This window comes from Budorcas taxicolor, chromosome 4 (assembly GCF_023091745.1).
Source record: "Budorcas taxicolor isolate Tak-1 chromosome 4, Takin1.1, whole genome shotgun sequence".
Lineage (NCBI taxonomy): Eukaryota > Metazoa > Chordata > Mammalia > Artiodactyla > Bovidae > Budorcas > Budorcas taxicolor.
In genome coordinates, this window is record NC_068913.1 from 109,388,444 (window position 1) to 109,411,994 (window position 23,551).

At 41.1% G+C, this 23,551-nt stretch overlaps 1 protein-coding gene across 1 annotated transcript in view; it reads right to left on the reverse strand.

Annotated features, from left to right (window-relative positions):
- Positions 1-21,742, reverse strand: part of TPK1 (thiamin pyrophosphokinase 1) — a 390,159-nt gene extending 368,417 nt beyond the window's left edge. The window contains exon 1 of the mRNA XM_052638857.1: positions 21,657-21,742. Within this exon, the coding sequence (XP_052494817.1) occupies positions 21,657-21,699 (43 nt within the window). The 5' untranslated portion in view covers positions 21,700-21,742. The remainder of the gene's footprint in view (positions 1-21,656) is intronic.
- Between the last annotated feature and the right edge of the window lie 1,809 nt (positions 21,743-23,551).

Sequence of the window (23,551 nt, forward strand, 5' to 3'; positions counted from 1 at the left end):
ACTGGAATGGCCAAACCTGGATTACAGACAACGTCAAATGCTGGTGATCGACGGGAATTCTCAGACCCTGCTGGTGGGAGATTCAGTGACTTTGGAAGATAGTCGGGTGGTCTCTTACCAACCTAAACCTAACCTTACCATACAATCCAGCAACGGCATCCCTTGCTTTTTAGCCAAAGCAGCTGAAAACTTATATCCACACAAAAACCTACGCATGGATATTTATCACAAGTTTATTCCTAACTGGCAAAACTGGGACGCAACCAAGAAGTCATTCAACAGGTGAACGGGTAAACTGTGGTAGCACTAAGAAGAAACGAGCTACCAAGCCATGAGAAGACACGGAGCAACCTTAAATGTATATTAATACGTAAAAGGAGCCAACCTGAAAAACCATACACTGTATGACTCCTACTATCATGATATTCTTGAAAAGGTAAAATCATAAAAAAAATAAAAAGATCAGTGTTGCAGGGATAGATAAACAGGCAGCACACAGAGGATTTTTAGGGCAGTGAAAATGTTCTATATGATTCCATAAGGGTGGACATATTTCATCAGACATTTATCCAAAACCATGGAATGTACAACAGCAAGAGTGAACCCTACTGTGAACAAAGGACTTTGGGTGATTCCTGTTTACCACTGTCAGCTCAAACACATTATAACAAACTCACCACTCTAGCAACAAATGTACCTCTAGTGGGGATGTTGACAATGGAGGACACTATGCTTGTGTACAGGGCATATGAGAACTCTATACACCTTTCTCTCAATTGTGTTCTAAACCTTAAAGTACCTCTAAAATATAAAGTCTTTTAAAAAAATGAAAGACAGGCTCTCAGTCAGCATTCTTGAAAAAACATCTGATTACTAATGCCTACACTGGCATAGTGGATCTGAGAAGTATGAAATATAAAGAAAATTGCTGGTACCTCTTTCATATAAAAGAGTTTGTGCTACATAACAGGCACTCAAGTAACTGCTGAACAAATAACTACAATATTTAGCCTGGAAAAGGGGGAAAAAAGAAAAATCTGGTTAAGGTATGTCAGTATTTGAAGGCAATTACGACAGCATATTAAGAATCCGAGACATCACTTTGTTAACAAAGGTCCGTATAGTCAAAGCTGTGGTTTTTCCAATACAGACATGAGAGTTGGACCATAAAAACAGCTGAGTGAAGAGGAAGTGATGCTTTTGAACTGTGGGGCTGGAGAAGACTCTTGAGCGTCCCTTGGACAGCAAGGAGATCAAACCAGTCACTCCTAAAGGAAATCACACTGAATATTCATTGGAAGGACTGATGCTGAAGCTGAAGCTCCAATACTATAGCCACAAGATGCAAAGAGCTGACTGACTGGGAAAGACCCTGATGCTGGGAAAGACAGGAGGGGATGACAGATGATGAGATGTTTGAATGGCATTATGGACATGAGTCTGAGAAAACTCCGGGAGACGGTAAAGGACAGGGAAGCCTGGTGTGCTACAGTCAATGGAGTCTCAAAGAGTTGGACATGACTGAGCAACTGAACAATAAAAAGTAGAAAGCAGGCACCCCATCTCCGGCTCAGCAGGTAAAGAATCCTCCTGCAATGCATAAGACATGCAGATTGAATCCCTGCATCAGGAAGATCCCCTGGAGAAGGAAATCGCAACCCACTCCAGTATCCTTGCCTGGAGAATCCCATGGATAGTGGAGCCTGGCAGGCTACAATCCATGGGGTTACAAAGAGTCGGACACAAAGGAGGGACTATGTACAAGCAGAAAGCAAGTGAAAGTCTTCTATCTGATTTCATTTAGAAATAAGAAAACTCAAGGTCAATTTCAGCTTATTTTAAGCATACATTTTTAACAATCAGTTGACCAACAATAGGATGTATTTTCTCAGAAAGACAGAGCTACCTGAACATGGTCAAGCAAGAAAGCCAGACAGCCATCTCAGAGGGGCACCACCAAAGACACACTTGCCTCAGGAACACGAAGGGTTTCAAAGATTTTCTCTCCAAGCACAGGATTCACTACTCACAGCATTTGTACTCACATGAGCTATAAACTGCAAGAGCAGTTTTCCTTCTTTGAAAAAGAAAAATAAAGTTGCCTCAACATAAACATCAGCAATTGGACCACGAGCCCAATTTATACAACTTACACATGACCTAAGAGTAAATCAAAGCTTAGATTCTCTAAAGACATAAAAACAAAAAGAACTATTCCGTGGTGATAAATGAACACCTTCAAAGACAATGGTGTGATAAAGACACAGGAATACTCTCAGAATGAAATCCATTTGTTTGAGCATCTGTTTGCCACCTACAAAGAATAATAACTCTTTCTGATGAATTTTAACAAGAAGGAAGGGAATACAATTCATTTGAATGAGAAGTTAAGGCACAAATACACCTCAGTTTCCTAGAGAACCTTCAAAGACATCTAATGTTAATGTATCAAAACCCACAGAAGGTTGTTTTTTTTTTTGGAGTGATCAAGCTATAACATTTGAGCACTGAGAATATCAGAACTTCCCCCACAGCTTCGCTCCATATTTTCAATTGCTTTGTTTAAAAGAATAGTATTATTTCTGAAAATGCTAAAAGGGACTAATTTACAAGATTTTTTTAAATTGGGATTATTTTTAAACTCACTTTAGAAGCTTTCCTTTAGGAAAGCATGCAGCTATTAAAATCCTAATACGTAAGGAGGTGGGAGGTGGGTGCTGCAGAGACTTAACACCACTAAAACAGGAAATTGATTCTCTAGATGATGTGGAAAAGATGGCTTATAAAGTTAATGAGATATTACTTACGGCAAAAGAAACAATTTGGCCACTAAGAATGATGATGAACCAAACATTTTTGTCATCAGATATATAATGAAACTAATTAAAACAACAACAAAAATTAAGGCAAATATGAAAATCAAACAAAACACATGAGAAAGTTAAACTACATCAAACACATAAAGTATACTTGTGACAGAAAAGTCTTTGTAAATTAGAAATAAACTGAAGAAAGCAAAAAGGAAGAATTCCAACAATTATGAGTTATATACCAAGGAAGAACAAGAAGAGTCAGCAACATTCAAGAGACTTGAAAACTACCTAGAATGGATTTCTAATTGCGCAGGAAAGTAGAGTAAGAGGTTGTTGTATGAGTGCTAGGTGTCTCCAACTCTTTGCAACCCCGTGGAGTGTAGCCCGCCAAGCTCCTCTGTCCATGGAAGTTTCCAGGCAAGAATACTGGAATGGGTTGCCATTTCCTCCTCCAGGGGATCTTCCAGACTCAGGGATCAAACCCAGGTCTCTTGAGTCTCCTGCAATGGCAGATGGATTCTTTACCTGGGAGCCCAAAATAAGAGGATTAACACCTGAAACTGGAAAATCCACTAGTTTGCCTCCTGGATATCTTAATTAGCCCTGGATAGCAAATACATCACAATCCTTAAGCTGAAGGTTTAGCCTGAGGTCTACATGCCATCTACAAAGGGATGAAAACGTCTTTAAAAAAAAAGCAAGTATCAAAGCAGGCCTTACTGCCTTAAACAACAGAAAAGCTGTGTTGATATTAAGAAAAACATAGTCAAAAAACCCAGGCACAGTCCTAGTTCTGTCTCTAACAACTGTTTCCAAAGGCTTTCCATGTAATGTAAACATTCTACTCTCCGTGTATGTAGCTTGTTCCAAAAGTCCCAGTCTACGAGTTGGCGCTTGCTGATATGAATAAGAACAAAATATCTGACAAATTATCACAAACTAAATGTAAAGTGTTTCTAGTGAAACTTTAGCATCTAAATAGAGACATGCTAGAAGTATAAACTATACATTGTGGAGTTTGAAGGTTTAGTACAAAAATGTCAGTTATTGCATTCATAATTGTTTATTTCTGATTACATGCTTAATTATATCAGTTTAGATATATTAGACTAAATAAAAGATAAAATTAAGTTCATCTGTTTTCCCTTTTTAAAGAGGCTACTAGAACAATTTAAATTATGAAATTTAGATACTTAGGAAGTGTTGAATGAATAAGAGGACATATTGTATAGAAGGACAAAACAGCAACTAAGTAAGACTGAAATCGACTCTTTGTGATTCATCTACCAGTGATATGATAGGGTCTTTAAAGGGGTAATTAAGGTAAAAACAAGTCGTAAGAGCGGCACTAACCCAACAGGACAGGTACCTTTTAAAGAACAGATCAGAACCCAGAGGACACACAGAGCAAGGGGGAACACGTGAGGACACAGAAAAGGCAGCCGTCCGCAAACAAGGAGGGGCCTCAGAAGAAACCAAACCTGAATCTCTGACTTTTGGCCAGAGAACTGTGAGAAAAACTTCTTTAAGCCACTCAATCTATTGCACTTTGTTATGGCAGCTTCAGTAAACTAATACATTGTTCCAAATAATTAAGATTTTTTCAATAACTAATGGGAGTTTTATTTCTCACAGTGAAATGACAAGACTCAGTGCTTCCGTCACACTAGCCATATTTCAAACGCTCAACAACCACGTGTATTAGCCCAGACCTAAAGAAAAGTACAAACTGGAAATTTCTAAGAAGAATGCTTAACTACTTCAGCTTTGTGACCAAGAAGCATCTTACTACTATACTGAAGAATTTTTAATCTGTAATTAAAAAAAAAATGCAAACAACTCAGATCTACCCTTACATCATTCTTACACGGATTTACAAGTAGAGACTAAAGAAGGGAGTTAACAGTTTAGGGCTTATGTTTGCTACTAAGCATGTCATCACCAAGGGTTCTTGAGAGGTCTGCTGCTGAACTAGTGATCCAGGTAGCCACTCATTTACATTACAAAGGAGTCTGAACTCTCGGTACAGATTACCCAGGGATGCCCAAACCGCCTCTAGTAAATCAGAGAATGCTACTATCCATCTTCATGTTTTATACTCCTTTTATGGGTTTAATCAGGCATTTTCAATGGAGAATAAGTTCCAGAAATACAAAAATAACAGGAATGCTATACTGAATGAGATATTCCCAACACATTTCCACTTAACCATGAGGCATCAAAACACTATGACCAGGGGCAGTCCTAAGATGGTGGAGGAATAGGACGGGGAGACCACTTTCTCCCTCACAAATTCCTCAAAAGAACATTTCAACACCGAGCAAACTCCACAAAACAATTTCTGAATGCTGGCAGAGGACATCAAGAACCCAGAAAAGCAGATCATAGTCTTCAAAAACAGGTAGGAAAAAATATAAACGACGAAAAAAGAGACAAAGGAGGTGGGGAGGGAGCTCCGTCCTGGGAAGGGAATCCCGTCCCAGGAAGGGAATCTTAAGAAGAGAGGTTTCCAAACACCAGGAAACACTCTCCCTGCTGAGTCTGTGGCGAGCCTTGGAAGAACAGAGGGCAACATAACAGGAAGGAAAAATAAATAATTAAAACCAACAGATCACAAGCCCAACAGTAACTCCCCCAGCGGAAAAGCAGCGCAGACGCCTGCATCCGCCACTAGCAAGTGGGGGCAGGGCAGGGAGGCACGGGAGGCGCGGGCTGCAGTGCTTTTTAAGAATCGGGCAGAAACGCCCCGTGCGTAACCAGAACGAACTAACTTGGGCTAGCAAACCAGACTGTGGGATAGCTACCACGCGAAAAGCTCGAACATAAGACACCGCCAGGACCGAGCACAGAACAAAGGACTGAACGGAAATAGCTGGCTGCAGACCATCCCCCGCCGGGGACAGGCAGCCAGAGCCGTAAGGGCTGGAAGGGGGCAATCGCAGCCCTGGAGAGACTTTACTTACCAAACTGCAAGCAGGCTTCTTTGCTAAGACTTCTGGGGGTGCTGGACAGTCACCATCTGCCTCACAAGGGGCGCCAGCAGTACACCCAGAAAACTGAGCAGAGACAGGAAAGGCGATAAGTCGCAGCGACCATGCTCGCCAAACACCTGAGCTACTCGGTCCTGGGAAGGGCACAAAACGCAGTCCCAACCGAATCTGCGCCTCTGAGGGCAACCTGAGCGCCGAACCTGAGCGGCTTAGATCGGGGAGGTACATGCAGCCTAGGGCCAGCCTCAGACGGTTCCCGGCGGAGCAACGTAGAGCCTGAGCGGTTTGTGTGCCGCGAGCAGGGGCAGGCCCAGCGGGGCTGAGACACTGCGTGCACACGACAGTGCTATTTGTTTGCAGCATCCCTCCCTCCCCACAGCACGACTGAACAAGTGAGCCTAAAAAAAAAAAAAAAAAGGAAGTGTCCACCACCGCCCCCACTGTGTCAGGACGGAAATCAGACACTGAGGAGACCAGCAAACAGAAGAAGTTAAACAGAGGGAACCACCTTGGAAGTGACCCTACACTGCCCACAACACCAGAGAAAGGGCCAGATATATCTTTACTATTTTTAAGATCTTTTTTTTCTTTTTTTATGTTGTTGTGTGGTTTTTTCTTTTTTTTCTAACTTTTTAAAATTGTTAAGTCCTCTATTTTTCCTTTAATTTTTATTTCTATAATCTATTATTACTTTTCAAAAAAAAAAAGACCCTATTTTTTATAGCAAACGCCATATGTGTGGTTGTTGTTGTTTTTTAATAATTCTTATGGCTTTTTTTTCTTCTTCTTCTTTTCTTTAATATTGTATTTTTGAAAATCCAACCTCTACTCTAGATATTTAATCTTTGCTTTTTGGTTTTTGTCAATTTTGTACATTTAAAAACCCAAACTTCACTACCCAATTTTACCTGAGAGCGAGATTACTACCTTGACCACTCTCTCCTCCTTTGGACTCTCCGTTTTCTCCACCAGGTGGCCTCTGTCTCTTTCCTCCCCCATCTCTTCTCTATCCAACTCTGTGAATCTCTGTGTGTTCCAGACGGCAGAGAACACCTAAGGAACTGGTTACTGGCCGGATCTGTCTCTCTCCTTTTCATTTCCCTCTTTTATCCTCCTGGCCACCTCTGTCTACTTCCTCCCTCTCCTCTTCCCCGTATAACTCCATGAATACCTCTGAGTGGTCCAGACTGTGGAGCATACATAAGGAAGTGATTACTGGCTAGCTTGCTCTCTCCTCTTTTGATCCCACCTCATCTCATTCCAGTCACCTTTAACTACCCCCTCCCTCTTCTCTTCTCCTTGTAACTCAGTGAACCTCTCTGGGTGTCCCTTAATGTGGAGAAACTTTTCATCTTTAACCTAGACATTTTATCATCAGTTCTGTATAAATGGAGAAGTCTTGAGGCTACTGTAAAAATAAAACTGAAAAACAGAAGCAGGAGGCTTAAGTCCAAATCCTGAGAACATCAGAGAACTCCTGAATCCAGGGAACATTAATCAATAGAAGCTCATTAAACGCCTCCATACCTACACTGAAACCAAGCACCACCCAAGGGCCAACAAGTTCCAGAGCAAGACATATCATGCAAATTCTCCAGCAACACAGGAACACACCCCTGAGCTTCAATATACAGGCAGCTCAAAGTTACTCCAAACCACTGATGTCTCATAACCCATTACTGGTCACTCCATTGCACTCCAGAAAGAAGAAACCCAGCTCCACCCACCAGAACTCCAACACAAGCCTCCCTAACCAAGAAACCTTGACAAGCCACTGATACAACCCCATCCACAGTGAGGAAGCTCCGTAATAAAGAGAACTCCACAAATTCCCAGAATATAGAAAGGCCACCCCAAACGCAGCTATATAACCAAGATGAAGAGACAGAGGATACTCAGCAGGTAAAGGAACAGGAGAAATGCCCACCAAACCAAACAAAAGAGGAAGAGATAGGGAATCTACCTGAGAAAGAATTCCGAATATTGATAGTGAAAATGATCCAAAATCTTGAAATCAAAATGGAATCAGAGATAAATAGCCTGGAGACAAGGATTGAGAAGACGCAAGAAAGGTTTAACAAGGACCTAGAAGGAATAAAAAAGAGAGTCAATATATAATGAATAATGCAATAAATGAGATCAGAAACACTCTGGAGGCAACAAAGAGTAGAATAATGGAGGCAGAAGATAGGATTAGTGAAATAGAAGATAGAATGGTAGAAATAAATGAATCAGAGAGGAAAAAAGAAATACGAATTAAAAGAAATGAGGACAATCTCAGAGACCTTCAGGACAATATGAAACGCTCCAACATTCGAATTATAGGAGTCCCAGAAGAAGAAGACAAAAAGAAAGACCATGAGAAAATACTTGAGGAGATAATAGTTGAAAACTTCCCTAAAATGGGGAAGGAAATAATCACCCAAGTCCAAGAAACCCAGAGAGTTCCAAATAGGATAAACCCAAGGCAAAACACCCCAAGACACATATTAATCCAATTAACAAAGATCAAACACAAAGAACAAATATTAAAAGCAGCAAGGGAAACAACAAATAACACACAAGGGGATTCCCATAAGGATAACAGCTGATCTTTCAATAGAAACTCTTCAGGCCAGGAGGGAATGGCAAGACATACTTAAAATGATGAAAGAAAATAACCTACAGCCCAGATTACTGTACCCAGCAAGGTTCTCATTCAAATACGAAGGAGAAATCAAAAGCTTTACAGACAAGCAAAAGCTGAAAGAATTCAGCACCACCAAACCAGCTCTCCAACAAATGCTAAAGGATATTCTCTAGACAGGAAACACAAAAAGGGGAGTATAAACCTGAACCCAAAACAATAAAGTAAATGGCAACAGGATCATACTTATCAATAATTACCTTAAATGTAAATGGGTTGAATGCCCCAACCAAAAGGCAAAGACTGGCTGAATGGATACAAAAACAAGACCCCTATATATGCTGCCTACAAGAGACCCACCTCAAAACAAGGGACACATACAGACTGAAAGTGAAGGGCTGGAAAAAGATATACCACACAAATAGAGACCAAAAGAAAGCAGGAGTAGCAATACTCATATCCGATAAAATAGACTTAAAACAAAGGCTGTGAAAAGAGACAAAGAAGGCCACTACATAATGATCAAAGGATCAATCCAAGAAGATATAACAATTATAAATATATATGCACCCAACATAGGAGCACCACAATATGTAAGACAAATGCTAACAAGTATGAAAGGGGAAATTAACAATAACACAATAATAGTGGGAGACTTTAATACCCCACTCACACCTATGGACAGATCAACTAAACAGAAAATTAACAAAGAAATGCAAACTTTAAATGATACAATAGACCAGTTAGACCTAGTTGATACCTATAGGACATTCCACCCCAAAACAATGAATTTCACCTTTTTCTCAACTGCTCACAGAACCTTCTCCAGGATAGATCACATCCTAGGCCATAAATCTAACCTTGATAAATTCAAAAAAATCGAAATCATTCCAAACATCTTTTCTGACCATAATGCATTAAGATTAGATCTCAATTACAGGAGAAAAACTACTAAAAATTCCAATATATGGAGGTTGAAAAACACACTTCTGAATAACCAACAAATCACAGAAGAAATCAAAAAAGAAATCAAAATATGCATAGAAACTAATGAAAATGAAAACACAACAACCCAAAACCTGTGGGACACTATAAAAGCAGTGCTAAGAGGAAAGTTCATAGCAATACAGGCATACCTCAAGAAACAAGAAAAAAGTCAAATAAATAACCTAACTCTACACCTAAAGCAACTAGAAAAGGAAGAATTGGAGAACCCCAGGGTTAGTAGAACCCCTAATAATTAGGGCAGAAATAAATGCAAAAGAAACAAAAGAGACCATAGCAAAAATCAACAAAGCCAAAAGCTGGTTCTTTGAAAGGATAAATAAAATTGACAAACCATTAGCCAGACTCATCAAGAAACAAAGGGAGAAAAATCAAATCAATAAAATTAGAAATGAAAATGGAGAGATCACAACAGACAGCACAGAAATACAAAGGATCATAAGAGACTACTATCAGCAATTATATGCCAATAAAATGGACAATGTGGAAGAAATGGACAAATTCTTAGAAAAGTACAACTTTCCAAAACTGAACCAGAAAGAAATAGAAAAGCTTAGCAGACCCATCACAAGCACGGAAATTGAAACTGTAATCAGAAATCTTCCAGCAAATAAAAGCCCAGGTCCAGACGGCTTCACAGCTGAATTCTACCAAAAATTTCGAGAAGAGCTAACACCTATCCTCCTCAAACTCTTCCAGAAAATTGCAGAGGAAGGTAAACTTCCAAACTCATTCTATGAGGCCTCCATCACCCTAATCCCAAAAACCTGAAAAAGATGCTACAAAAAAAGAAAACTACAGGTCAATATCACTGATGAACATAGATGCTAAAATCCTCAATAAAATTCTGGCAATCAGAATCCAACAACACATTAAAAAGATCATACACCATGACCAAGTGGGCTTTATCCCAGGGATGCAAGGATTCTTCAATATCCGCAAATCAATCACTGTAATTCACCACATTAACAAATTGAAAAATAAAAGCCATATGATTATCTCAATAGATGCAGAGAAGGCCTCTGACAAAATTCAACATCCATTTATGATAAAAACTCTCCAGAAAGCAAGGATAGAAGGAACATACCTCAACATAATAAAAGCTATATATGACAAACCCACAGCAAACATTATCCTCAATGGTGAAAAACTGAAAGCATTTCCCCTAAAGTCAGGAACAAGACAAGGGTGCCCACTTTCACCGCTACTATTCAACATAGTTCTGGAAGTTTTGGCCACAGCAATCAGAGCAGAAAAAGAAATAAACGGAATCCAAATTGGAAAAGAAGAAGTAAAACTCTCACTGTTTGCAGATGATGTGATCCTCTACATAGAAAACCCTAAAGACTCCACCAGAAAATTACTAGAGCTAATCAATGAATATAGTAAAGTTGCAGGATATAAAATCAACACACAGAAATCCCTTGCATTCCTATACACTAATAATGAGAAAGTAGAAAAAGAAATTAAGGAAACAATTCCATTCACCATTGCAACGAAAAGAATAAAATACTCAGGAATATATCTACCTAAAGAAACTAAAGACCTATATATAGAAAACTATAAAACACTGATGAAAGAAATCAAAGAGGACATTAATAGATGGAGAAATATACCATGTTCATGGATCAGAAGAATCAATATAGTGAAAATGAGTATACTACCCAAAGCAATCTACAGATTCAATGCAATCCCTATCAAGCTACCAGTGGTATTTTTCACAGAACTAGAACAAATAATTTCAAGATTTGTATGAAAATACAAAAAAACCTCGAATAGCCAAAGCAATCTTGAGAAAGAAGAATGGAACTGGAGGAATCAACTTGCCTGATTTCAGGCTCTACTACAAAGCCACAGTCATCAAGACAGTATAGCACTGGCACAAAGACAGAAATGTAGATCAATGGAACAAAATAGAAAGCCCAGAGATAAATCCACACACCTATGGACACCTTATCTTTGACAAAGGAGGCAAGAATACACAATGGAGTAAAGACAATCTCTTTAACAGGTGGTGCTGGGAAAACTGGTCAACCACTTGCAAAAGAATGAAACTAGATCACTTTCTAACACCGCACACAAAAATAAACTCAAAATGGATTAAAGATCTAAACATAAGACCAGAAACTATAAAACTCCTAGAGGAGAACATAGGCAAAACACTCTCCGACATAAATCACAGCAGGATCCTCTATGATCCACCTCCCAGAATTCTGGAAATAAAAGCAAAAATAAACAAATGGGATCTAATTAAAATTAAAAGCTTCTGCACAACAAAGGAAAATATAAACAAGGTGAAAAGACAGCCTTCTGAATGGGAGAAAATAATAGCAAATGGAACAATGGACAAACAACTAATCTCAAAAATATACAAGCAACTTATGAAGCTCAATTCCAGAAAAATAAACAACCCAATCAAAAAAATGGGCCAAAGAACTAAAGAGACATTTCTCCAAAGAAGACATATGGATAGCTAACACACACATGAAAAGATGCTCAACATCACTCATTATTAGAGAAATGCAAATCAAGACCATAATGAGGTACCACTTCACACCAGTCAGAAAGGCTGCGATCCAAAAGTCTGCAAGCAACAATGCTGGAGAGGGTGTGGAGAAAAGGGAACCCTCTTGCACTGTTGGTGGGAATGCAAACTAGTACAGCCACTATGGAGAACAGTGTGGAGATTCCTTAAAAAATTGCAAATAGAACTGCCTTATGACCCAGCAATCCCACTGCTGGGCATACACACAACGAGGAAACCAGAACTGAAAGAGACACATGTACCCCAATGTTCATTGCAGCACTGTTTATAATAGCCAGGACATGGAAACAACCTAGATGTCCATCAGCAGATGAATGGATAAGAAAGCTGTGGTACATATACACAATGGAGTATTACTCAGCCATTAAAAAGAATACATGTGAATCAGTTCTAATGAGGTGGATGAAACTGGAGCCAATTATACAGAGTGAAGTAAGCCAGAAAGAAAAACACCAATACAGTATACTACCACATATATATGGAATTTAGAAAGATGGTAATGATGACCCTGTATGCAAGACAGCAAAAGAGACACAGATGTGTAGAGCGGATTTTTGGACTCTGAGGGAGAGGGAGAGGGTGGGATGATTTGGGAGAATGGCATTCAAACATGTATACTAGCATGTAAGAAACGAATCACCAGTCTATGTTTGATGCAGGATACAGGATGCTTGGGGCTGGTGCACAGGGATGATCCAGAGAGATGATATGGGGTGGGAGGTGGGAGGGGGGTTCAATGTTTGAGAACTCATGTACACCCGTGGTGGATTCATGTCAATGTATGGCAAAACCAATACAGTATTGTAAAGTAAAATAAAGTAAAAATAAAAATTTTTTTAAATAAATAAATAAAAACATTATGACCACTATTAAAAATTTCATGCACCTAGAAATAATAAATTCAATAAGTATAGAAGAAAACTACACAGAGAATTCAGGGAAAAGAACAGGTAGTCCTACCTAACTGAATACATTTACTAAATAAATAGCTATCTCCTCTGAGAACTATAGAATAAAGAAGGGATTTCAAAATTTAATAATATAAAAAAGTTCATTTAGTACAAAGTATTTTCCATTTGCATTGATTCTACCTCTTAAACTTGCTTCTTATACTTTACAGTAGCTTAAATTGGACCACAGACTTCATGTTTGTATGTATTTTTATTTTATATAAAGAAACTAAGGCTCTAAGAAATTGAAAGACATATCCAAGGTCACATATCTAGTGAAGAGGATAGCTAAAACATAAACCTGGACTTCTAGGTCCACAACTTTTCTACAGGTTTTACAGTATTGAAGTATTAAAACCATGCCCAGCACGCAGTGTTACAGAAATGTTAGTTGTTACAAAAACGTGTAATATAATTACACTGATTTGATTAAGTGTGTGCCCATAATACTTAAAAGGGTAATTCGATTCATAATAAACCTCAACAATGGTAACTCAGCTCAGAAGAAATAACTCCCAAGAGCATTACAGTCATAGAAATCTTTTTAAAATTTAAATATATATAATTTTTTTGCAAAGAAAGGTAGAGTGATAGATAAAAGGTTTTCTAGCACAAATTTATAATGAAATTATGTGGGAAAAATAAAATGGAATTTGTGAGTTGGAGTTTATCATGCATTTTTAAGTGAATGATGGTTCATACCAAACTGCTGTATTTTTTATTCCATCAGATCAATTTAAAAAGGATATAAAAGCTTTATTTATCAATATTCAATATTAAAGGACATTTAAAATGTGAGGGACAATGTTTCGAGAATTAAAATCCTGAACCCAATGCGTAGGTAGTCGTAGTCTGGAACAAGCATCTGGAAGCTATTTTGAGAATGAGAAAATTTAAACATAGCGGGGTATTAGATACTTTGAAATCTGACATGGAAAAGTAAAGTGGTGAACTGAATAAAGCAACTTACATTATGTTCTCACTTTGGTTTAAAAACGTCTGTGTATTCATACATAGAAATATCTGGAGGTATATCAATACCAATGTATACACAACAAATGAACACACACGTGGAGAGAATAGTGGCAATCTCTGAGAGGCTGAAATACCGCATTTTTATTTCATCTTTTATCCATATCTTTTTATAACGCATATATATGATGTTGTAAAAATATACAAAATTGCCTAAATACCAGTACTTTAGTAAACTAGAAATTAAAGTCTCTGTAATTGGCTGCTCTATGTCTTAAGTCTGGGAAATAAGCACATGTAAGTTAATGATCCTAAGGAAGGTTTTACTCTTTTGCTTTAGCTGCGAAGTGTTTAAAATAAATATACTTTACTTTCAAGCATACAGAGTTCTAAATATAAAGATTCATAATAAAAACTGAAATGATCACAGACACTACAAGAAAAAAAATTCAGATTTTTAAGAATATTGGAAAACGCACCTATATTAACAGAGTTTAAAACAGCAAGAGTTTATGCTTACCATATGTGCTTAAATATTATTCAATTTTAAAAACCTCTACATAAAATGTTAAGGCAATGAACAAAATAAATAAAATGTCTCCATTTTTACTGCATGTATCAGTGTTAAACGCTTTACAGATACTTTTTAATCTTCATACCTCTCCTTGAAAAGTGTCCTTATCTCTATCCCATTGATGAGAAAATCAAGACTTAAAGAACTATGTAACCAGAACACATAAACTCCTACTTGTAATCCTTTTGCAATATATACATGTATCAAATCAAAAATAAAACACTATATATCAATTATATCTCAATTAAAAGAAAAACTCCTACAAATTAAATTTTAAAAAATCAAAGACAACCCAATAGAAAAATGGCAAGAATGACCATTATCAAAAAGCTTACAAGTAATAAATAAATGCTTGAGGGTGTGGAGAAAAGGAAACCTTCCTATATCGTTAATGAGAATACAAATTCGTGCAGCCACAAAGGAGAACAGTGCGGAGCTTCCTTAAACTAAAACTAGATTTAATATATGATGCAGCCATCCCTGAGCTTCCCAAGGGGCACACTGGTAAAAGAATCCACCTGCCAAAGCAGGAGACACAATAGACACGCGTTCAACCCCTGGATCAGGAAGATACCCTGGAAGAGGAAATGCCAATCAGATCCAGTATTCTTGCCTGAAAAAGTCCACAGACAGAGGAGCCTGGAAGGCTACAGTCCATGGGGTTCCCAAAGAATCAGACACGACTGAGCAACTGAGCATGCACCAGCAATTCCACTCCTGGGTATACAACCAGAAAAGATGAAAACTTTAATCTGAAAAGACACATGCACTTCAGTGTTCATAGCAGCACTATTTACAACAGCCAAGACATGGAAGAAACCTAACTGTGGTGTGTGTGTGTGCGTATACACACACACACAAACAACAGAACATTACCCGGCCCCATAAAAAAAACAAGGAATGGACCTAGAAATTATCATACTAAGTCAGATAAAGACAAATATCATATGATCTCATTTATGTGGGATCTAAAAAAATGATACAAAGGAACTTATTTACAAAACAGACCCACAGACATAGGAAACAAACTTGTGACTGCCAAAGGAGGAATGGGGGGAATGGATAAATTAGGGATTTAAGATTAATCCTTAATCTTCTCTGGTAGCTCAGGGCTTCCCTGGTAGCTCAGTTGGTAAAGAATCCGCCTGCAATGCAGGAGACCTGAGTTTGATTCCTGGGTCGGGAAGACCCCCTGGAGAAGGGAAAGGCTACCCCCTCCAGTATTCTGGCCTGGAGAATTCCATGGACTGTATAGTCCATGGGGTCGCAAAGAATCAGATACGACTGAGCAATTTTCACTTTCAAGATTAATAGATACACACTACTATATATAACATAAAGGCCAAGGACCCACTGTGTACCACATTACACCTTATATAACATACAATGGAAAAAAAATCTGAGGAATAGATACATAGACATAATTAATAGATGCAGGTATAACTGAATCAATTTGCTGTACACCTGAAACATTATAAATCAACTATACGAAGAAAAAAGTGGCAAGAGACAAATATTTCACAATTAACAAGACAATATCCATATTCTGCCATAAAGGAAATGCAAATTAAAATCAGAGATTCCTCTACTTACCCACCAGAATGGCTAAAGCTTCACAATAAGAATTCTAAGGATTGAAAATGAACACTCCAGGGGATTAGTGTAGCATGAGCTAGGGTCAAAGCACTGAAGCTCCAATCATTGTTCACATAGTAAATAGTGGTGAGTTCTGCTTGGCTTGGACAGAGAGGTGAGTGATTTAAAAAAAAAAAAGTATTCTGGAAAAGCGGTTAAGAATCAGATGGTGAAGGGCCTTTAAAGGTCAGGATAAGGACTTTAACCTGTATACAATTAGCAATTCTGAACCATGACATGGATGACACAATTTAATCGAGTTCTAAAGGTATATAAAAGGCTGTTTAAGAGAGAATGTTCCAGAGATGGAAGGACACAGAAACTCAAAAATCTTTCTATCTCCTATCCTGCAATAAATTTCTCTGTCCTCCACAGTATGGTTTAACTTCACTGCTCAACCATTCTTCCAAAACCTCTACCTGTTCTCTCAACCTTTCTTCCTCACTAGTCACCAGATGGGAGAAGGCAATGGCAACCCACTCCAGTACGGAAGAGCCTGGTAGGCTGCAGTCCATGGGGTCTCAAAAAGTCGGACACGACTGAGCGACTTCACTTTCACTTTTCACTTTCATGCATTGGAGAAGGAAATGGCAACCCACTCCAGTGTTCTTGCCTGGAGAATCCCAGGGACCGGGAAGCCTGGTGGGCTGCCATCCATGGGGTCGCACAGAGTCGGACACGACTGAAGTGACTTAGCAGCAGCAGTTGTTGCCAAATGAACTGAATTAGTTCCCAGACAGATGCAGGACTGAGCTTTCAATCAAGGCGGGCCCAGGGTCTGCAACGTTCTTGTGCTTCTCCCAGGCATCTCACAATTTAAGTCCAGTGCCTTTCTATATGCCCACCTGACATCTGTCCACCCATGATTTATCTGCCTGCTCCAGCTTGCCCTCCTCCCCTTCTCCCAAGTCCCTATAGTTCCTATGTGGGTCCCATCACACAAAATTCAACATCTAACTAGCATCTATCTTGTTTTGTTCTCAATTCTGACAAGACTGTAAGCTCCTTGATAGAAGAGATCACAAGTGTATCCCCCACCGTACCTGGAATCCAAGGCATACACTAGGTAGTTGTCAGTTCCTCTAGATAACAAATCCAGACATATCCTTTGATCCAGTAATTCCATTTCCAGAAATTTATCCTACTGATGCTACTGCTGCTGCTGCTAAGTCACTTTAGTCATGTCCGACTCTGTGCGACCCCATAGACGGCAGCCCACCACGCTCCTCTGTCCCTGGGATTCTCCAGGCAAGAACACTGGAGTAGGCTGCCATTTCCTTCCAAACTCACATAAATATGCAAAAATATGATCAAAGTTACACATTGTAGATAGTAACAAAAACTAGAAATAGTCTAAATGTCTTTTAAGAAAGCCTAGTTTCATTGTGTCTATATTGTCCACTAAAAGAAAAACAACTTGGGACACCTACACATACGGACCGTAACAAAGTAGTAAGTGAAAAAAATTGCAGGAAAGGGCTTAAAACAGGTCCTATATTTATAAACACACACAATTTAGAAATACACAAGATTTTAGAATGACAACCTCTAAGTAGGATGGACTTTTTCCTGCAGCGTTAAAAACAACAGGCCCAAAATGGAGCCATTTAACTCCCACATCACCAAACCCAGCCTTAATAATTAACCCAATTATGTACAGTTTCAACTCTACAAAAAAATAGGAACTTAAACCAGCCAATCAGAAGTCACTCCATCAGTGCTAGCAAAGTAATCTGCCTGACAGACCCTTTCAGTTCAGTTCAGTCGCTCAGTCGTGTCCGACTCTTTGCGACCCCATGAATCCCAGCACGCCAGGCCTCCCTGTCCATTACCAACTCCCGGAGTTCACTCAGACTCACGTCCATCGAGTCCCTGATGCCATCCAGCCATCTCATCCTCTGTCGTCCCCTTCTCCTCCTGCCCCCAATCCCTCCCAGCATCACAGTCTTTTCCAATGAGTCAACTCTTTGCATGAAGTGGCCAAAGTACTGAAGTTTCAGCTTTAGCATCCTTCCTTCCAAAGAAATCCCAGGGCTGATCTCCTTTAGAATGGACTGGTTGGATCTCCTTGCAGTCCAAGGGACTCTCAAGAGTCTTCTCCAACACCACAGTTCAAAAGCATCAGTTCTTCGGCACTCAGCTTTCTTCACAGTCCAACTCTCACATCATACATGACCACTGGAAAAACCATAGACTTGACTAGACGGACCTTAGTCAGTAAAGTAATCTTTACCATCCGTTAAAGGAAAGAGACCTTGCAAGAATTTGTTCCTGCCCATTTCTGCCTATAATGTCTACCACTTCACACAGCTCCTCCAGTTTCTATCTGCCAGACTGTATACTACCTAATATATTAATTGCTGAATAATCACTGAATAAGATTGTAACATTTACTCACTTGAATTTTTTTTTAACATTTAGAAATTTCTACTGTTTTAAAGAAAAAAAAGAACAAAGAGCACAATGTTTGAAATAAAATATTGATATATTTTTACTCACTGCTCAAAAACACTAATTTACAAAACTTACAATGTAAATCCATTTTATTTAAAACAAGAGGAATGGTATATTACCATAAGAGGAATGGTTATATCTACATAAATAAAATTTGAGAATATATGCCAATTGTTAATAATGGTTATTTCTCGAAGAGGGATTACAGGAAACTTTCATGTTTTAGGTCAGTCATTTTTCTTTAAATAATAACCATTTACTTAATTTGGGCTTCCCTGGTGGCTCAGATGGTAAAGAATCTGCCCACAGTGTGGGATACCCGGCTTAGATCCCTAGGTTGGGAAGATTCCCTGGAGAAGGAAATGGCAACCCACCCCAGTATTCTTGCCTGGAGAATCCTATGGACAGAAGAGCCTGGTAGGCCATTGTCTATGGGGTCACAAAAGAGTCAGACACGACTGATAGACTAACACACACTTCAGTTACAAATAACAAAGATTAAAAAGATTTTCTATTCCCTCTGCTGGTGATCATTAGAGGTGAGCATTTTGGTGTGCTGGACAATTAGTTAACCTGGAGAGAGCCAGTTAGTCAGGTTGTCCGTTACACGAAATCCGGGTAAGCATTACAGGCACATCAGGCCAAAAATTACATTCAGAGAAGTTACTCATACAAAAGCTACCTCTCTGCTGCTGCTGCTGCATCGCTTCAGTCGTGTCCGACTCTGTGCGACCCCATAGACGGCAGCCCATCAGGCTCCCCCGTCCCTGGGATTCTCCAGGCAAGAACACTGGAGTGGGTTGCCATTTCCTTCTCCAATGCATGAAAGTAAAAAGTGAAAGTGAAGTCGCTCAGTCTTGTCCGACTCTTCGAGACCCCATGGACTGCAGCCTACCAGGCTTCTCCATCCACGGGAGTTTCCAGGCAAGAGTACTGGAGTGGGTTGCCCTTGCCTTCTCCTAGAAAATATTAAATGTTTATTTGATGAAGGGAACCTCTCTAAACATAACGTTAACCTCAAATATTTACCAAATTACTCTAAAAGCCAGGCATTGCAAGGGTCCCTCCTGATGCACTGTTCTGTTTTTAAATATCCCTCATTTATCTAAACGAAAGTAAACTTGTAGGGAACCCATGTTTCTAAGCCAGTGTTTGAGATCAGATGGGAATCTCTAAATAATTGTACCCTTAGGAGCAAGAGGAAGAAACTAGGCAAACCACTAAATGCCACAGTTGTCCTCAGAGAAGTCCAGGATTCTACCTGGTGGATCTGTGCTTCACACAGCACATCACAGTCCTTAACGGTTCCCCTGTACGCCTGCCCCAGCGCGGAGCCTACACATGTCCGACTTGAGGAGTCATGGCCTTCTCCCTAAGCCTCTGATTAAACCCACAGGGACCAGAACTGCCTGTCTTTCCTGCTATTTCCTACTAGTCTACTGCTCCAAACCTTTTCCATCTCAGCATGCAGGCATGTTGTGCTCTGTAGCTCAGTTGTGTACAACTCCTTGCGACCCTATGGCTTCTCTGTCCTTGCAATTCTCCAGGCAAGTATACTAAAGCCATTTCTTCCTCCAGGGATCTTCCCAACTCAGGGAATGAATCCATGTTTCTTGCTTCTCCTGCACTGGCAGACGGATTGTTTACCACTAAGTCACCTGGGAAGCCCTTTCCATTTCAACACTGACCCTGAAATCCAACCACGATAGCCTGACCACTGAACCTAATCGATTGCTTACCGCAATTAAAGCTAAATGCTTCACATGTTTTACAACTCATCTATGCTCACAAGCCTGCAAAATATTTCTATTTCACAGATGAAGAAACTGAAATACAACCAGCAAATCTAAGACTTAGACCCAGAAACCCTGTTGCCTCACTCCAACCTTTCCTATGTAGCCCTGTCTGTATGACCTATCTCTTTAAAACGGAGAAAACACTAGAAATCTTCCAGCAGTAAAGTGCTCATGCTTAGCAACAAATCTGAAAGTCAACAGGCCAGCTGAATCCAATGTTTACTCTTGGAAATACTGTTGGTCCCTGCTACCCTTGGATAACTGAGAACTACCGAAGTTTCAATTACAAAATGTTTATGTTTGCCAGTGCTTTTCCTAACTTAGGAAAAGCTGTTTTCAAAAATGATTAGAGCTCAACCTCTCAACAAGTCAAACATATCTGGGTTCAGACTCTAGTCCCTTACCACCTGTAAAGTAAGATATAAAGTATATGTACACAATGTAACACAGCAAGTGCCTGGGCACAAAGGAGCCAGGGTCCCCTGCTGTAATTATCCTTTGATTGTTTTACCATAAGTACTCCCAGATTGTGGGGAAGCTGACAAGCTCAAATCAGACTCAATACTCCTGCCCTCAAAAAACTCATGAATTAGGTTTACAGAAAACTGTTAACACTACAAAGAATTTTGCATTCTAGTTAAATTGATGAGCTGATAAACTTGAAGTTCTACACAAGAGAAACGAAAGTAAAAACCGGTACAGAAAAAAATGTTTTAATACCATGAAATTAGCACTCGGGTCAGTTACTACACACGATAATAAAAGCGACTAACAATGCCCTCAGAAAAACTCATTCTTCCGTCTATTTCCCTGTGAATTACAATGACTCCACACGAGAAGAATAACCCTTGACTATTGTATCTTGAAAGCATTTTTATTGGGTAACCTCAGGTATTTTCAAAGGATGACAAACGGGCACAATGGGCAGCCAATCATAAAGTCAATAAAGACTGATCTTTACCCCTTCCGTCTACCTTTCTGCTCCAATTGTTAGGAGCCTGAGAGCTCACATTACCGGTAGGGCTTAGTCTTCTCCAGGTGAAGGGCATCACCTTTTAGTCCTCACGCAACTCTACACCGCAAAGACTAAAAACTATGCTCCTTTTTTCTTTTTTCCGGATAAGGAAACTGAGACACAAGAGAGGCTGTAATCTGCCTAAATGTAGGAAATCTGAGTCAGACTGGACACCATTCTGGGTCTAGAGTCCAGCCCTTTTAACCTTATCACGGCTTGTGGTGGGGGGCCGGGGACTGCACATCAATTGCACTGTAAAACGTGTGAAGAAATACAGTTACCAGAGGGAAGCAGGGGTTCCAGCGGGGTAATGGCATGCTCCATAACGGATTGCTGGTCTCTGCGTTAAAAAAAAAAAAAAAAAATGCCACATCAGAACTTCTCCTAGCTAATTAAACATCACGCGGAAACGCCAGTACGTGTGGCCACGAGGCGGACCGCGGAGCGAGCCGCGCTCCCGGTGTGCGGGCCCGGGCACTGCCCGCTGGGCGCGCGGCGGCGGCGGCGGCGGCGGGGACGAGGGAGGCGTTCCAGCGCGCGCGGGGGCGCAGAGAGCGCGCGCGCTACGCGTGCCTCGGCGGGGTCGCCCGGTCCAGCCTCTCCCCGTGCCGCCGTCACCCTGCGGGAGCCAGGGTCGGGGAGAGCCAAGTGAGCCAGGGACGCGAAGGGAGCCGGAGCCGCCTGCTCCCCGCCCCACGCGCCGGGAACGCGGGTGGCGCTCCAGGGCTGCGGTCGCACTTACACAATATGGCGGGTGGAGCCACCAACGAGCGGGAGCGCAGACTGCGGGAGCCAAGCGATCGACGGCTCGGTGCTCGACTGAGGCGCCTCGGCGGCGCACGGCCCGAGGCCCGCAGGTTTAAGGGAAGGGCGCGCAAGGCGGCCCCGCCTCCTTCCGGGAGCGGGCTGCGCGTGCGAGCCGCGGGGCCCCGCCCCCAACCCCATTCCCCACCGCGCACCCCCCACAGGTTCCCCCGCCACCCCCGACCGTGTGTCCCCGGCGCCGGAACCTGAGGCCACCCTGCCACCCGCTCCCTCACGCGCCGCCCTCTCTTCTAGACCAGTTCTGCCCTGGAGCCATCACTGGTGTTTCTGAGGAACGCTGGTCCCTGAACTGTAGCCTGGAGGCCGCTATTTGCTCCAAGCCAAACGTTAACTTCCTCCGTCATCCTTTGTCAGCTTGGCATCAGAGCCAAGCCAATGTCGCTAGTTACCTAGAGTCCTTTTTCTCAATGCTCATTCTCTTTGATCTCCCGCTTGCAGCTCGTGTGCCTCAGGAGCACGCCTTCGTTAAAGGCTTCGCTGGGTTGCAACAATCACAGAATGTTATCGTTGGCAGGAACTTGAAGCTGCTTTTGCAGCTCTGCTCGCTCCAACATTCACAGGTTGAAGAGTTCCTTCTGTGGCCACGCAGCCCCTTCCAGGACTGAGCGAGCCAGGTCTCTAGACTTAGTAGACTCCCTAGGCTTTATCTTTTCCAGACTAAACTTGTTCTTTGAGGTTCCTAGAGGACCTGATTTTTAGCCTCCGCTGTCGTGGTTCCCACCGTCTGTATTTAATGTTGCCATACATCGTGGTTCTGACAGCTGATGAGAACTGCACAGCTGTCAGCATCTGACAACTCTTGCAGACCCCTGCCCTGAGAGGCGTGACCAACTAGCACGGGCTTCTGCCAGCCCACGGCCCATCCCCAGGACACAACACACTGCAGAAGGCCTACCTGCTGCTGCTGCTGCTAAGTCATTTCAGTCGTGTCCAACTCTGTGCGACCCCTTAGACGGCGGCCCACCAGGCTCCCCCATCCCTGGGATTCTCCAGGCAAGAATACTGGAGTGGGTTGCCATTTCCTTCTCCAATGCATGAAAAGTGAAAGTGAAGTTGCTCAGTCGTGTCCGACTCTTAGCGACCCCATGGACTGCAGCCTACCAGGCTCCTCCGTCCATGGGATTTTCCAGGCAAGAGTACTGGATTGGGGTGCCATCGCCTTCTCCGAAAATGCCTACCTGAGAAAGTCCTAACGAACACAGGCCCCTGACCTCCCAAGGACTTGCGATTGTGAATCTGTAACTTAAGACTCAGAAGCATCTCTCCCAACTTGAGAGCCATTTCCTGCAGATGCAGTGAGGGTAGCATCTTTGTGGGAGAAGAGACTCCTCGCTTTAGCAGCTGCCAACCA